This window comes from Colletotrichum abscissum, assembly GCF_030869225.1.
Source record: "Colletotrichum abscissum strain IMI 504890 chromosome Unknown Scaffold_2.1, whole genome shotgun sequence".
NCBI lineage: Eukaryota > Fungi > Ascomycota > Sordariomycetes > Glomerellales > Glomerellaceae > Colletotrichum > Colletotrichum abscissum.
This window is the reverse complement of record NW_026850098.1, coordinates 804,578-816,916: the sequence shown is the minus strand read 5'-3', so window position 1 is coordinate 816,916 and position 12,339 is coordinate 804,578. Positions and strand designations below refer to the sequence as shown.

Sequence of the window (12,339 nt, the reverse complement as noted above, 5' to 3'; positions counted from 1 at the left end):
TGTTACATATCGACTACAAGGCAGGATTCAGGTATGATCTAGGCGCCCAGCTTGTAACCGCCAGGGACAAGATGTTGAAAGGTTCCCTCCTTGTCGTACTTCTGTGAGATAGACTTCATCCTCTTGACGTTCCCCTCTCCGTAAGTGCTGATGACATCGGCGGTCTCCGCAGCGTTGTTCATCCACTGATTCGGCATCCGAGCATCGCGCTTACGAGCCAGCTCTGTGGCCTTGGCCAAGAAGTCAGCGTCCATCTGAAGGGCTGCCGCGTCGTTGTCGGCATTGCCCCAGCTCGTTCTCAAGTTGAGCGCTGCAAATGGTTGATCAGTTCACTGTTTGTGTAATGGACAAGGTCCGCCAATGTCAAAAGTGTGGTTGCACTTACAGTTCTGGTTGACCTCCAACCAGCCACCTGCGTTGCCGCCCTTTCTGTTGGACTCTTGTACGGCGTAGGGAGTGACGGGGTTCCAGGAAAGGCCGATGGTGTGGTCAGCAAGAGTCGAAGATGCGTAGTGGGAGAAGAACAGTTCAGAGATCTCCTTGTAGAGCTCCTGGTCCGCTTTGATGTTGATATTCCCGCGACCAATACTGCAAAAAGGTGTACACGTCAACATCTTTCTAACACAGAGATCAGATCTACTACTAACCGTTGGGTATAAACAGCCGAGAACTCGGGTGTCACAGCCTTGGATGCCTCGACGGTGAGGGTGTTGCGAGAAAAGTTTGTTGCAATGGCACCGACATCAATCAGAGGCTGAAGCGCCGTGGGATAAGAACCTGTGAAGTTGACCTTGCCAGTGAAAGAGGTGAGGTCAATGGTAGTGAGGTTGATTGCGGGGATGATCATCTCCATGCAGGTGACCACGAGCTGTGGGTCGTCGAGCAGCGCTCCATTTTGGATCTCATAGAACGCATCGAGGGCAGCGTTGGCTTGGCTCAGGTCGTACGAGATGGTGCCAGAGAAGATTCCGTTCGGAATGGGGAAGGTGTTCATATCAAAACGAGTAACAATGCCGAAGTTGTTGGAGCCGCCTTTGAGAGCCCACCAGAGATCGGAGTTTTCACTCGCGTTAGCAGTGACGACCTTCCCGCCGCTGAGAACGACTTCAAAGTTGGCAATATCAGCGCTGGAAAATCCGCGGCTTCCGAGGAAACTACCAAAGCCATCTAGATAGCGCTGTCAGGATGCATCATTTTTCACCAGTAGGAGATCGTGCTCGTTTTCGAGGTTTGGAACTTGACTTACTACCAGTCAAGAGGCCAGAGATGCCAACAACTGCAAGCTCGCCTCCAGTGACTGTGACCCCCTGGCTTTCGAGCGTGCTATACACTCGGCCCCAGTTATTACCTGGGCCAAGACTAGCGACATCCTTGGACGGAGTAAGTGAGATGTTGTTCATCTTCTCCAGGGCAAGAAGCACACCATCTTCAATACCGGCCGCTCCAGGGTTGGATGTAAAGCCCAAGCCTCGGATGGCGAACTGTCTCTGGAAGAACTCGAAGATCTTGACACCAGAGGCAACTTGTTCCGTGTTCTCTGGGGTGAAAACTGCAGAGGCGTTCAGGCGAGGCCGCGAGCCGCTTTGGAACTTAGAATTGTAAAGGGAAGCTGGGTGCGTCGAGAGGGCTTACAAGTATTTGTTGATCCAAGTAGAGTATTCAGGACTCTCGGGTAAAAAGACATTCTGAGGATACAGGCTGCTCAAGACCTCTTCAGTGTAGTTACAACCGGTCACACTGCGCTGATGTATCTGCGAGGCCTTGTCTTGGGTTAGGCCTAGCGCTAGAATGAAGCTCGTGATTTGTTCTTGGGTGACCATCATCTTGACTGGAGAAAGAGGTATTGGCGGGTGCTGAACGAAGGTGTCGAATCGCTTGTGTTCTATTCATCTGAATCTTGGGAAAGGATCCCGACTTGTGAACATTTCATACTCAGGCATCGCTCAACTTATTAGATCCAACAATTGTTGAGCTCAAGAAGTGCCTGTTCCGGGATCCCACGATGCCCGGGCCCCGGATCATGGCCTGGAGCTCCGCTCAAACAATCGGGCCTGTCAACTGATGATGGGCTTTGTGGAATCCTTACCGCAACATCGTCACCATGTTCCCTAAAACCAACTAATGACTCATCCGGCCAATTTCGAAATTGGGTCTTGGCAATTCTGGTCGCCAGATCTTTGGGGCCTACGACGCGTTTTCTGCCACCGATCTATTCACTCCATGTGGTGTAAGCTTATTGAATGGGGCCGTGTGGAAAGGGGGTTCTTGGCCGGACCCGATATGGCGAGTATTAAAGAGTTAAAGCTTCTGGACTCAGGGGCACGGACTGCCTTCAAATTTCGGGACGAACACCCGGCCACATGCCGGCCGCGATGCCTCGGGGCTCCGCAGATTCCGGCGTCCGAGATGCTGCATTCCGAAGAGAAACATCTTACTCCGGGGAGATTAAACTTAATCCACAAGTACTCCGTAGTTAAGGTAAGCTGCCACTAGCAATCCATGTTCGTACCAATTTTGAAGCCGCGTGGACATCTGGTCGTTTGGTATCCGTTATCGGTGAAAACTCTGTCGGCGATGACTCTTCCCCGGGAATCTAGGCATTTCGCAGCCCGGGGGCCACCTTTCAGGAGCACGACTGTTTGCTGTTAAGAAACCGAATCTTGTTGTCATGTTGCACTGTTGGTGTCATCAAAATTGTCATTTCCTTCTCCCCGTCATATTTCGATATGATGCAAGTATCAACACGCTCGTTTTAGTCGACTTCTCTTCAACTGATTGCCGACTTTCCCGCCGGTAAACTTATGTCACGAGTTATGGCACGCAGCAATGGGCATACGGAGTGTGGTAAAAGTGGCTTAACTATCAAAGTGGAAATAGACAAAAGGAAAAGGTCTATATACACGATGTCTGAGATAGACACGTGATTCAGCACGTGACGGGCACTTCGTGAGATGCGGTTACTATCCCTGTTACGTGACAACTTACTTCATCGATTTTGCTTTCCAACCACTCATCATAGGCTCAACACTTATCAGTCTGAATGGGTCAGGGAAGGGACTTTGTCTGCTCCCTCCCGTGGGGACTCGAAACGCCTGATGGATCCAAGGTGCACAGCTCTCTGGCGGCCAATCAATAAATTGCAACCGCACGCGCCTCTGATTAGCGACACCAGATTTCTGCTTCTCGACTAAGCGACTGGTGCTCTTGATATAGAGAGGCCCACGCTCGGCTGGCTCATGCTGTAAAGCAGATTGATAGGACCACGACTTCTATGGCTAATCGTCTTAGTACTTTTAAGGTCGCCGATTTGAGCTACGTGTTCCACAGGGGCGCTCTTTAGGAGATGGGAACACACTAGGAGATAATCGCAGCTAAGGGTATGTACCACAAGATGTGTGAGGCACAGTGATTGGAAAGAGTTGTAGTGGATGATTTCAAAAGGGATGGTAATACGGCTACCTTCATCGACTACATTGCGCATTAAACGCGGTTTCTGTATCATAATCAAGCCATTCTCGCCGACTGACGATACATAAGACTCTGCTTAGGTTGACTTGTGCCCTTCCCTGGAGGAAAATCCAGACGATCTGTGCTAGCCTAACTTCCTAGCGTCGCGTCAGCCAAGCCTTTGAAGTCCTTCAAGAACGCCCATCGACCCTTCTCATGCCACTTCTTTGACTTCCATTCGTTGATTGTCTTTGGAAACATGTCGACTATCTCGGGGATAGAATCATCGTGTGCCATGGTAACAAACACATTGTCGTACCCGTCCATCTCTTGCACCTTGGCAATCGTTGCATCCGCAGCTCCGTGATCATGAGTGTACTCGGCATATCGAGGGTCTCGCGTAATTGTATAGAATGGAGCTCCACAAAGCCCGCCCTGAGGACCTTTGTGATCATCAGACGTCAGCCCGCGACAAGGAGAAGATGGTCCTGAAGTCAGCGAGCCAAGACGAAAGTCGCTCGGGGTTGTGCGGCGTGCAGAAGGTCGGAACTCTCCACAGTGATGGCACGAGTCGGCACCCATGAAGACGAATGTGTCCGGGTTGCTTGTTGTCCGGGCTAGCGCTCCAACATGGCCGATACTGTGTCCAGGAGCATCAACGATGTAGAACGAGCCGTCACCGAAGTAATCGAAAGCTGTGAACGGACCAAGAGGGACACAGCTGGCCTTTTCAAAGTTGACCTCATCCACTAATTTCCCACTATATTGACCATTCTCAGCTCTCGATACGTTTCAAGTAGCTTTTGGACATGTTATACATTAACTCACCTCAGATCGCTAGCTAGCAGTGGCGCCAGACCATCGTCGGGATAACCTAAACGGAAAGCATCTGCGAACCCCGGGCCAACGACAACTCGTGTAGTATCGGGAAACAAACTGAGATCTCCGATATGATCCCAGTGATGGTGACTATATTCAGCTCATATTAGGGTGTCCTTGGCGGGAACAGAAAAGTACCTAATCAGGCACATGGGAAGTTATTAGGGGTACACACCTCAATACCACAGCCTCTATGTCGCCTGGAGCGATTCTCTCGCGTTCCAGAATGTCAACGATGTCCTCTTCCAGTTTGATTTCAATCTCGTCATTCTGAATCTCTGATAGCGAAACCGGGCTAAGTTTGTGCCAGTCCTTTCGTAGACCGAGATCGAAGAGGACTTTCCTGCCGGTAGAACTCTCGATCAGGAAGACGAGACATGGAAGGTCGTTGAATGTTTCATGCCCAGGTATGATAGGCTCAACATAAGGCGCTGTAGGCACTCCACGAAGGAAACAGTTGTTGAGGACGGACACCTTAACTGCGGCGCCGGACGGGCATGGGAGGTTATGCGGCAAAGTTTCCATTCTGCCTCTTGCTATTAAGTCTCCTGATGGCCTTCTCTTCTGAGTTGCTGCAAGAGGCTAGAAGCAAAAGTTAATGATCTATTGTCAAGGAGTGTGTGTTGCGTATAAGAGAAACGAGCCGAGGAGAGAAAATCAATTATAGGCGATTTACGAGATCCGTTTCAAGACTGAGGTGAGCATACTACCTCGTACTTAAGTACCTTCGATGGTCCGCGAGTGCACAGCCATTTCAGTAGCATTCTCCAATGAATGGAGGCCCACCGCTACAGATAAGCCCGCCACACGCGCAGAAGTACACGCTCAGAAGGTTCTTGTCTTGAGCACCCAGCTTCCACTCGCAAGGAGCCAGTAGATAAGGGTAACTGTGTTTCCGGCAATTGTCCCACTTAGAGCAGCATTTGATCCAATGGAAGGAGCGCTTTATGTAGTCTTCAGCGTCGCCGAGGTCGGCACAGCCGAGTCAAGCATCCTCTTACTGGGGCGTCGTCAACTAATTCGGCATAGCACGCAGGTTGAAAACTACCCCACACAGCTTTGCCCCGCTATCCGTCGACTACATCGCCTGAACTTTCCCATAGGGGTCAGAATATGGCTTCACTTTCCCATAGGGGTTCGGGGACATGCTTCAGAATTTTCAACAAATTTGTTGAGATAAGGATGTTCCGGTGGCTCCCGGATAATGAAAATTTCACACAAGGTGGTTACGACCGAAAATTAGTCAGTTCTCAACAGAAAAGGGAGGGGTTGTCACGAATATCATCCTGATACCCAGCTCCATCATCGTTCCAATTCCATCTCCAGCTTGAAAAGTTACCACGCTTTCCACCCGCCAGTATACCGATATACGAAATTTTCTCAATAATGGCGGATCGCTACAAGCTTGCATACTCCGTGCCACGTGAGTAGAGCCTTAAGGCCTAAAATACTTCAAGAATATGACTGTTGCTGACATCGCCACGTATGCTCAGGTTCTCATTTAGATGCCACTAAGGCAGCCATCTTTGAAGCTGGTGGCGGTACCTACGATAACGGCAAATACATTCATGTCGCTTTTGAGAGCCCAGGCACATGCCAGTTCATACCTGTCTCTGCTGCGGGAGCTACCCCTCACACCGGTAACATCGATCAACTCGCGCAGGTACCCGAATACAAGGTCGAGATCCTGTGCGTCGGGCGCGATGTTACGAGAGAGGCAGTTTCTGCCTTGAAAAGGTACTTGAGCCCAGCCACGGGCGATTCAAGGGCGCACTAGATGCTGACAAAGGCTGCAGAACGCACCCATACGAGGTGCCGCCATATGAGGTGCACAAACTCGAAGACTTTTGAAGCACAACTTCATCATCGCACGTCACGTCTAAAAGAAGCGGAAAATCAGGATGGAGACTCAAGATTAATGGAATCGATGCTGATGGTCGGGGAGCAGATCCTTCCTCGGCAGCAGAGTTGAAGGAATTTCGTTTGATGACATTAGGTTTGAAGTTTATAGAATTGATTTCTTTGATGTTAAAGGTCCCAGAACCCGTACAATCGCAATCACTGTTAGAGCATGAAGCTCTAGATGTTCGACAGAGGCACATATGGCCTAAAGAGGCAGCACAGTAATGGCTGGCGTCTGCCAAACGTCCCAGTCTTCTGCAACCTCGGGCTCTCCAAAGGGCCTCAAGGCAGCAATACGGAACCTGTGTGACAAGAATTAGGATTATGTGATAACAAAGGAATAGGTATGCCATCGACTAAGAATAGGCTCTTACTTGTATGATCCAGGCTGGATGTGTGAACCGTCGGCGAATCGGCCGAGCCAGTAGTAAATACCTCCCCTTGCACGAGGTTGCGAGTAGAGAGGAAGGGAGAAAATGTCGTCCTCGTTATCTTCACCTGGAATAAACCAAGCTGAGTTGGCAGTTCCGTTCCAAGCGGTTGCTGAGCCGACGAAACCCTTCTGACCAACAACAGGAGGGTATGACCATTGGGCTTCGCTGTAATTACCTGAGAAAATCTGTGCAAATCATTAGCTCGACATTCCCATACCAGCTCCGGACATGATCTTGACTTACGTCCCAGCGGAACTCCTTGGTTCCCCAAACAAATTGAGTGAATAATTTAGGGAAGTCTTGTGCTTCTCGGGTGAGGTTGAAGGTGAAGCTAGCAGATGTATGTCAGCTCCCGTACCAGATGTAGACGTCCGTTGCTGTTTGGCAACTTACTTTGACTTTTGTTCGAGCTTGATTGCATTCACGCCAGAGGTGAGATAAGGATTGTTCCATCCGTAGTCCCAGACGTTTTCAATCGTCTCCTTCAAGTCGGAGGCAACGCCTACAGTTTCATTAGTTTAAGAAGATCAGGCACCTGTGGAGAAATAAACTGACCGAAGTAAGGAATACCAAGTTCCTCTCCGTTACTACCGCTGACAAGAATCTTGCCACTGTACACTGGCAACTTCTTGGCATCTGCTCCCTCAGGGACGCTAAATGTGAACCTGTTATTCCTCGTCAGCTGTCGTCTCATGGTGGCATATTGTGAGGATGAGATCATACTCTGTTGACTTAGTCTCTCCAGCTGCGATAACAACCTCCTGGGGCAGAGAAACCTCGGGTGTAAGCTTGAACGGATCAAGGTCCGCGTAAAGAGGAATCCCAGGAACCGCAAACTGAGTTTGCCCTGGTACAGAGGGGGTGTATGCCGTGTATCCACCAGCATCCTGCACCGAGAACTTGTACGTAACAGTCTCTGTGCCACGATTCGTGATCTCCACCGTGTGCGTGCCCTTGAAGTGGGCAGTATCATTGAGCTCGAACTTGCGGCCGTCAAAGCTGAGCTCGGTAGTGTACCCAAGAACCTTTTGCGCATCAACAAATCCTCCACCCACTTGTGTCGTTGGCGCCCAGAAACCATAGTCAGTCGAGGTAGTCGCCCAGTCAGCCCACGGTACGGCGTGCGCAGTCGACGTAATGCGCGCGATAAGGCGGCGCGCCCATTCCGGATCATCCTTGTGCGCGGCCCGACCGCCGAACTTGCCTACCCACAGCGCGGCAACACCGCTGATATAGGGAGTCGCCATGCTCGTGCCGCTCAACACGCGGTATTCGTTCGTAGGATAGGTGCTGAGGATCTTTGTGCCCGGGCCAGCGACGTCGGGCTTGAGGGCGAGGTCGTAGGTGCTACCCCACGAGGAGAATAAGGATGGCCGCCCGCCTCCTGCGTTGCGGAGACCAACGTAGTGGGCAGTGGAGATGTCGAAGGAGGCGGTCACGTTGCCGCCGTCAAGGATAGCAGCAATGATGGCCTCACCAGCGTTTGCTTCGATGGCTCCGGTGAGACCTGTAAGGTTAGAGCTTACGGCATTCTTGTATGGGCCGGCGTCATTGTAGAAGAGAACGTAGCGAGCACCGAAGGCCGCGACGTTAGTGTGCTTGACGGTGTTGGTGCAGCCGCCGGTTCTGACGAGAACTACAGTATTGTTGAGTGAGGTTGTGTTCGCTGGGAGAGGCAGGCATGCGTCATTAGTGATTGAAGAGTTGAGACTTATGGGTTTGATGGGCCAGTCGACGATGGTGTCTGGGAAGAAACCGGATCCGGGTATGTAGGCGATCTCGGTCTTGTTGGAGTTGCCCTTCAAGTTGAACTTTGCGGAGAAGGCTTGGGCAGGGAACACTCCCGGGTCAGAAGATGCCACGGTCAAGACGTGCTCGCCAGATGCACCGTTTGCCATGTCGAAGGGGCCATCCTGTCCAGAGTTACCAGCAGCAAAGACGACAACGACGCCGTTGTCGACAATTCTGGACGCGACCACAGCGAGAGCATTGGTTGTGAAACCGCTGGTTTCTCCGACACTGGCACTGATGATATCGGCCTAGGCGCAGTGTTAGTCGATCTCCCATTGTAAAAAGTATGTCCCATCATCTTACACCAGAGTCGTACGCCTTGAGGAAACCTTCGATAACTGTCTCCTCGTTTGAGTAGCCACTGCTACCAAATACCTTGAATGACAACAACTTGGCTCTGGGAGCTACGCCAACGAACCTGATCAGAATTAGTTGTGCTTCTTGAGCAAGGAGGAACTTGAAGCTGCTTACTGATCGCTTTTCCCAGCAATGATACCAGCAACATGTGTTCCGTGGCCATATCTATCCATGGGGTCGTCATCCGGCTGAGCTGGCGCATCAGGCCAAGCATCGCCAACAAGGTCGTAGCCTCCAGCAACGGTAAAGTTGGGACCAATGCCTCCTCCCAACTACATTCGATTAATCATCTGCAACCAAGTCTGGTCAGAGTCGAAGTACTTACTGCAGGATGAGTGTACTGAACACCACTGTCGACAATAGCAACAATTGCCCCTTCGCCCAAGACTCCATCCTCGTGAAGCTTCTCAACTCCAGTGAGTCCGTGGACGGAGTAATTCAGCGCCGCCGCATCATCGCTGTACGATTCGCCCTCGACGGTCGGAAGAATTTGCATGACCTGAGACTTGTAGACCGTTGCAACAACAGGCTCGTCGCCGTCGTCAAGCGCACTTCTCACGGACTCGGGGCTGCATCCTCCATCGCACTCGACTGTGACGGCAGGGAAAATGTCCGAGTCGAACTGCTTCACGACACGGAGACCCGGAAACCCAGCAGCAACTTTCGCGGCGACGCGAGAACCGTGGGCGCGCGACTTGTACTCGACGATGTACCGCTTCGGCGCAGGATCGCTGGGACTGGTGGTGTCATTTAGAGACCTGGGTGTGAATTGATGAAGAGCATCTGCGGCTCCGAAGAGCAAAGCTGCGATGGCTGTCCCTGCTGCGCGCATGGCTGCGATGGGAAACACGATCCAGAAACGAGTGTAAAAGTCGTGCAGATGCTACAACAGAGAGTGCACGACTACCTTGGGACGGCCATCGTGGAATGATTAAGTCTTTCCGCATCTCTTTGAAGTATCCATAGACCTTATTTGCCAAGGAGCACGGCATGTCGTTCATCCCACCTGCCCAATAAGGTCCGTCGCGCATCTTTAATCCCGTGGTGATTCTTGTCACATTGCAGCGGGAGTGATCCACTGAGGTGACATTGAACGACGCACCCATAGGGCGATTCGGTGTTTTTTTAAGGCAAGCAATATCGAGAAGCAGGGGATATTGCTGGAATTTCGGGTCTAGCGGGATAGCGAGATGAGTGAATACGAGCTTTTAACGTTAAATCATGGTCGTGACCAGGGGCAGCTTCTGACCTTAACGCGGAATGCCGGATGGTGAAAGTCTTAGCCTATGTCATCGCTCTGGTGTTGATTAAACACCATCTTGTCCAGAATGGCATTCTCTCACGATGTTAAGCGGACCAATCCGTCTCGATGTGGTACGAATAAGGTGCGGGCAGTTGAGGGGCTTGTCCGAGGAGGGATGGCAGACTTGCTGATTTCGCGATCAACGGACGCGGATCCCTGCAAGCCAAGAAACATCACAGCTCTCAATTGCAATCTCCAACGGCCAACATGCACAGGTACGAAAAGATCATCGCGAACTTCTCCACGGCCAGCTAGCGTCGGACAAATATGGTTATTACCGTTTCTTAAAATACAAAAGCGTAAAATAAAGTGGTATCTGGTTACAATGGTATGTTCAATCATGCTTTATCCGTTCGTATCGCCAAATCTCCTTCGAGTTCGACAGCCGACGCCTTCATCCCCTGCTCCAGATCCGACGTCCCCGCAGAACTATGTCGTGAGATTTCCGTATGCTGCGTATGCATCGCCGAATCCCCTCCAAAGGTATCGTGGTTTAGCTGGATGGTACTACCGTCAGACACCGCCCGCGCATGGCCATGCTTCACGCCCCCGTTTCGCGCTTCCTTAGAACCTACGGTCGCGGGTATCTCTTCGGATCCGGGGCCACGCTGTCGGCCGACGTCGCCGCGGTTGGAGCCCAGCATGCGGGGGAAGAAGCGCATGGCGAGTGGTTTGAGAGTGATGAGGCTAGCGCAGACGATGGCTGTGTTCAATTCTACGACGGACCATTTTGCTATGCCTGGGCTGTCTAATGTTGGGTCGCGAGAGTATTTCGCGACGATGAGGGATGGTATACGGAGGATGGAGACAACGCAGATGCTGAGATGGATGTTGGTCAGATGGATACGTTGACCGCACGAGTACTCGGAACCACTTACAAAAAGCCGAGCGCAAAGATGAAATATAGCCCAATCTTCTGCCGGCGAGACTGCTTGATCTTGGGCAGAATCGGTAATGGCAGGATAAGAATCGCAAAGTCGGTAAGGATATTCAGAGCGGCATTGACGAACCAGGCAATGCCCTGGCTGAAGCAGACGCCAGTGACGGCACGGTCCCAGTTCTTGGTAATGGGCACGCAGAAGAATATCGAGGATAAGACCGTCCATAGCGACACGCAGACCACGAGAAATAGGACCACGTAGCATGCCTTACGGTAATTGAGGTCTCTAAGGATTCTCAGGTAGAGAAGGAGGATCGAGACTTTGACGCAGGCGAGGCCAGTGTTGTAGAATATTATAGTGAGGTATGCCCACTATGTTTCGGGGTGATTAGCTGGGTTCTTGCGTGCAAACTGATTTTAGAGTTATCATACCTTGAAAAAGGTTTGTTGCTGATAAACGCTGAGAGTCGAGAACTCCTCGGCCATGCCCGTCTTGACCTCTGCGTTATGTCAGTCATACCATTACCATGCTGTTGGAGAGTGGGTATTGACTTACGAAGGCACATGCCAATAGAAGTCGCCGCTGAGAAAAGCTGGTTAACCAGAGTATTAGCCCAGTTCAAGATATCGATGCCCAGGGACCCCAGATGCCTGGTATCTTGGTTGCCTTGGCACCTGCCCTTCACCTCGGCGTCGGGCCGTGATCTCGAGACTTGACATACCCATGCGATGAATATGCACCAGTCCTCCTTTCCTAGCAGTCGCGCGGGATATAATCGTGCGAAAAACCGCAGGCCGACGATGAGACCAGCGAGTCCGACCGAAATGGTCGCGCAAGCTATGACGGCCTTCCCATGGGGAGCGAACCCCGGCGCGCCTCCGTCCTCAATGATGTCCGATTCCACTTCCATATCCATGTCTACTTCGTGATGCGACCGAGCCGTGGCCGTCGCCGTGGGGCCGTGCGATCATCGCCGCGCGGGTCCGCCACGCTCGTCCGACAGGGGTGGCCGCTCGCGAGCCGGACTGATGTTCGCGTTGCGATCCAGTTCCTGTAGTCCCGTAGTCCCGTAGGGCTGCGTTATGATCGTGGGTCCTGGCCGTGAACTATTGTGGGACTCGTTTCTGTCTCTTGTGTTTGGGTGAATGAATGAAACCCAGGAACAGTAGGGGAAAAGGGGGCAGATGGCACGGCATATCAATCAAAGTCGCAAGATGGTCAGGCTAATCCGATGTTGGGAGTCTCTTTGGGTTAGTTCAAGTCAAAGCGAACAGGTCCCGGAGAAGGCGTCCCGTCCAGCCCTGAGAGAACTGCAAGGGCAGTGTAATACGCCACAGAAAGAAGG

General features: G+C 51.7%; 5 protein-coding genes across 5 annotated transcripts; 1 reads left to right on the top strand and 4 right to left on the bottom strand.

The window, feature by feature from the left end:
• Window positions 1-38: 38 nt before the first annotated feature.
• On the bottom strand, window positions 39-1,823 carry CABS01_00975 (mitomycin radical oxidase; the record flags this gene model as incomplete). The annotated part of the gene is made up of 5 exons (XM_060534356.1): window positions 39-310; window positions 386-588; window positions 648-1,167; window positions 1,247-1,581; window positions 1,633-1,823. 5 exons carry the CDS (start codon window positions 1,821-1,823, stop codon window positions 39-41), a joined length of 1,521 nt encoding a protein of 506 aa, XP_060401434.1.
• A 1,774-nt stretch (window positions 1,824-3,597) lies between these two features.
• CABS01_00974 (uncharacterized protein) lies at window positions 3,598-4,851 on the bottom strand (the record flags this gene model as incomplete). Its single annotated transcript, XM_060534355.1, has 3 exons — window positions 3,598-4,207; window positions 4,276-4,416; window positions 4,502-4,851. 3 exons carry the CDS (start codon window positions 4,849-4,851, stop codon window positions 3,598-3,600), a joined length of 1,101 nt encoding a protein of 366 aa, XP_060401433.1.
• An 861-nt stretch (window positions 4,852-5,712) lies between these two features.
• Window positions 5,713-6,177, top strand: CABS01_00973 (uncharacterized protein; the record flags this gene model as incomplete). The annotated part of the gene is made up of 3 exons (XM_060534354.1): window positions 5,713-5,749; window positions 5,820-6,063; window positions 6,123-6,177. 3 exons carry the CDS (start codon window positions 5,713-5,715, stop codon window positions 6,175-6,177), a joined length of 336 nt encoding a protein of 111 aa, XP_060401432.1.
• Window positions 6,178-6,433: 256 nt separating this feature from the next.
• On the bottom strand, window positions 6,434-9,642 carry CABS01_00972 (subtilase; the record flags this gene model as incomplete). Its single annotated transcript, XM_060534353.1, has 9 exons — window positions 6,434-6,530; window positions 6,603-6,847; window positions 6,906-6,993; window positions 7,056-7,164; window positions 7,218-7,327; window positions 7,386-8,701; window positions 8,757-8,871; window positions 8,925-9,082; window positions 9,136-9,642. 9 exons carry the CDS (start codon window positions 9,640-9,642, stop codon window positions 6,434-6,436), a joined length of 2,745 nt encoding a protein of 914 aa, XP_060401431.1.
• An 809-nt stretch (window positions 9,643-10,451) lies between these two features.
• On the bottom strand, window positions 10,452-11,910 carry CABS01_00971 (uncharacterized protein; the record flags this gene model as incomplete). Its single annotated transcript, XM_060534352.1, has 4 exons — window positions 10,452-10,932; window positions 10,992-11,365; window positions 11,426-11,493; window positions 11,550-11,910. 4 exons carry the CDS (start codon window positions 11,908-11,910, stop codon window positions 10,452-10,454), a joined length of 1,284 nt encoding a protein of 427 aa, XP_060401430.1.
• Between the last annotated feature and the right edge of the window lie 429 nt (window positions 11,911-12,339).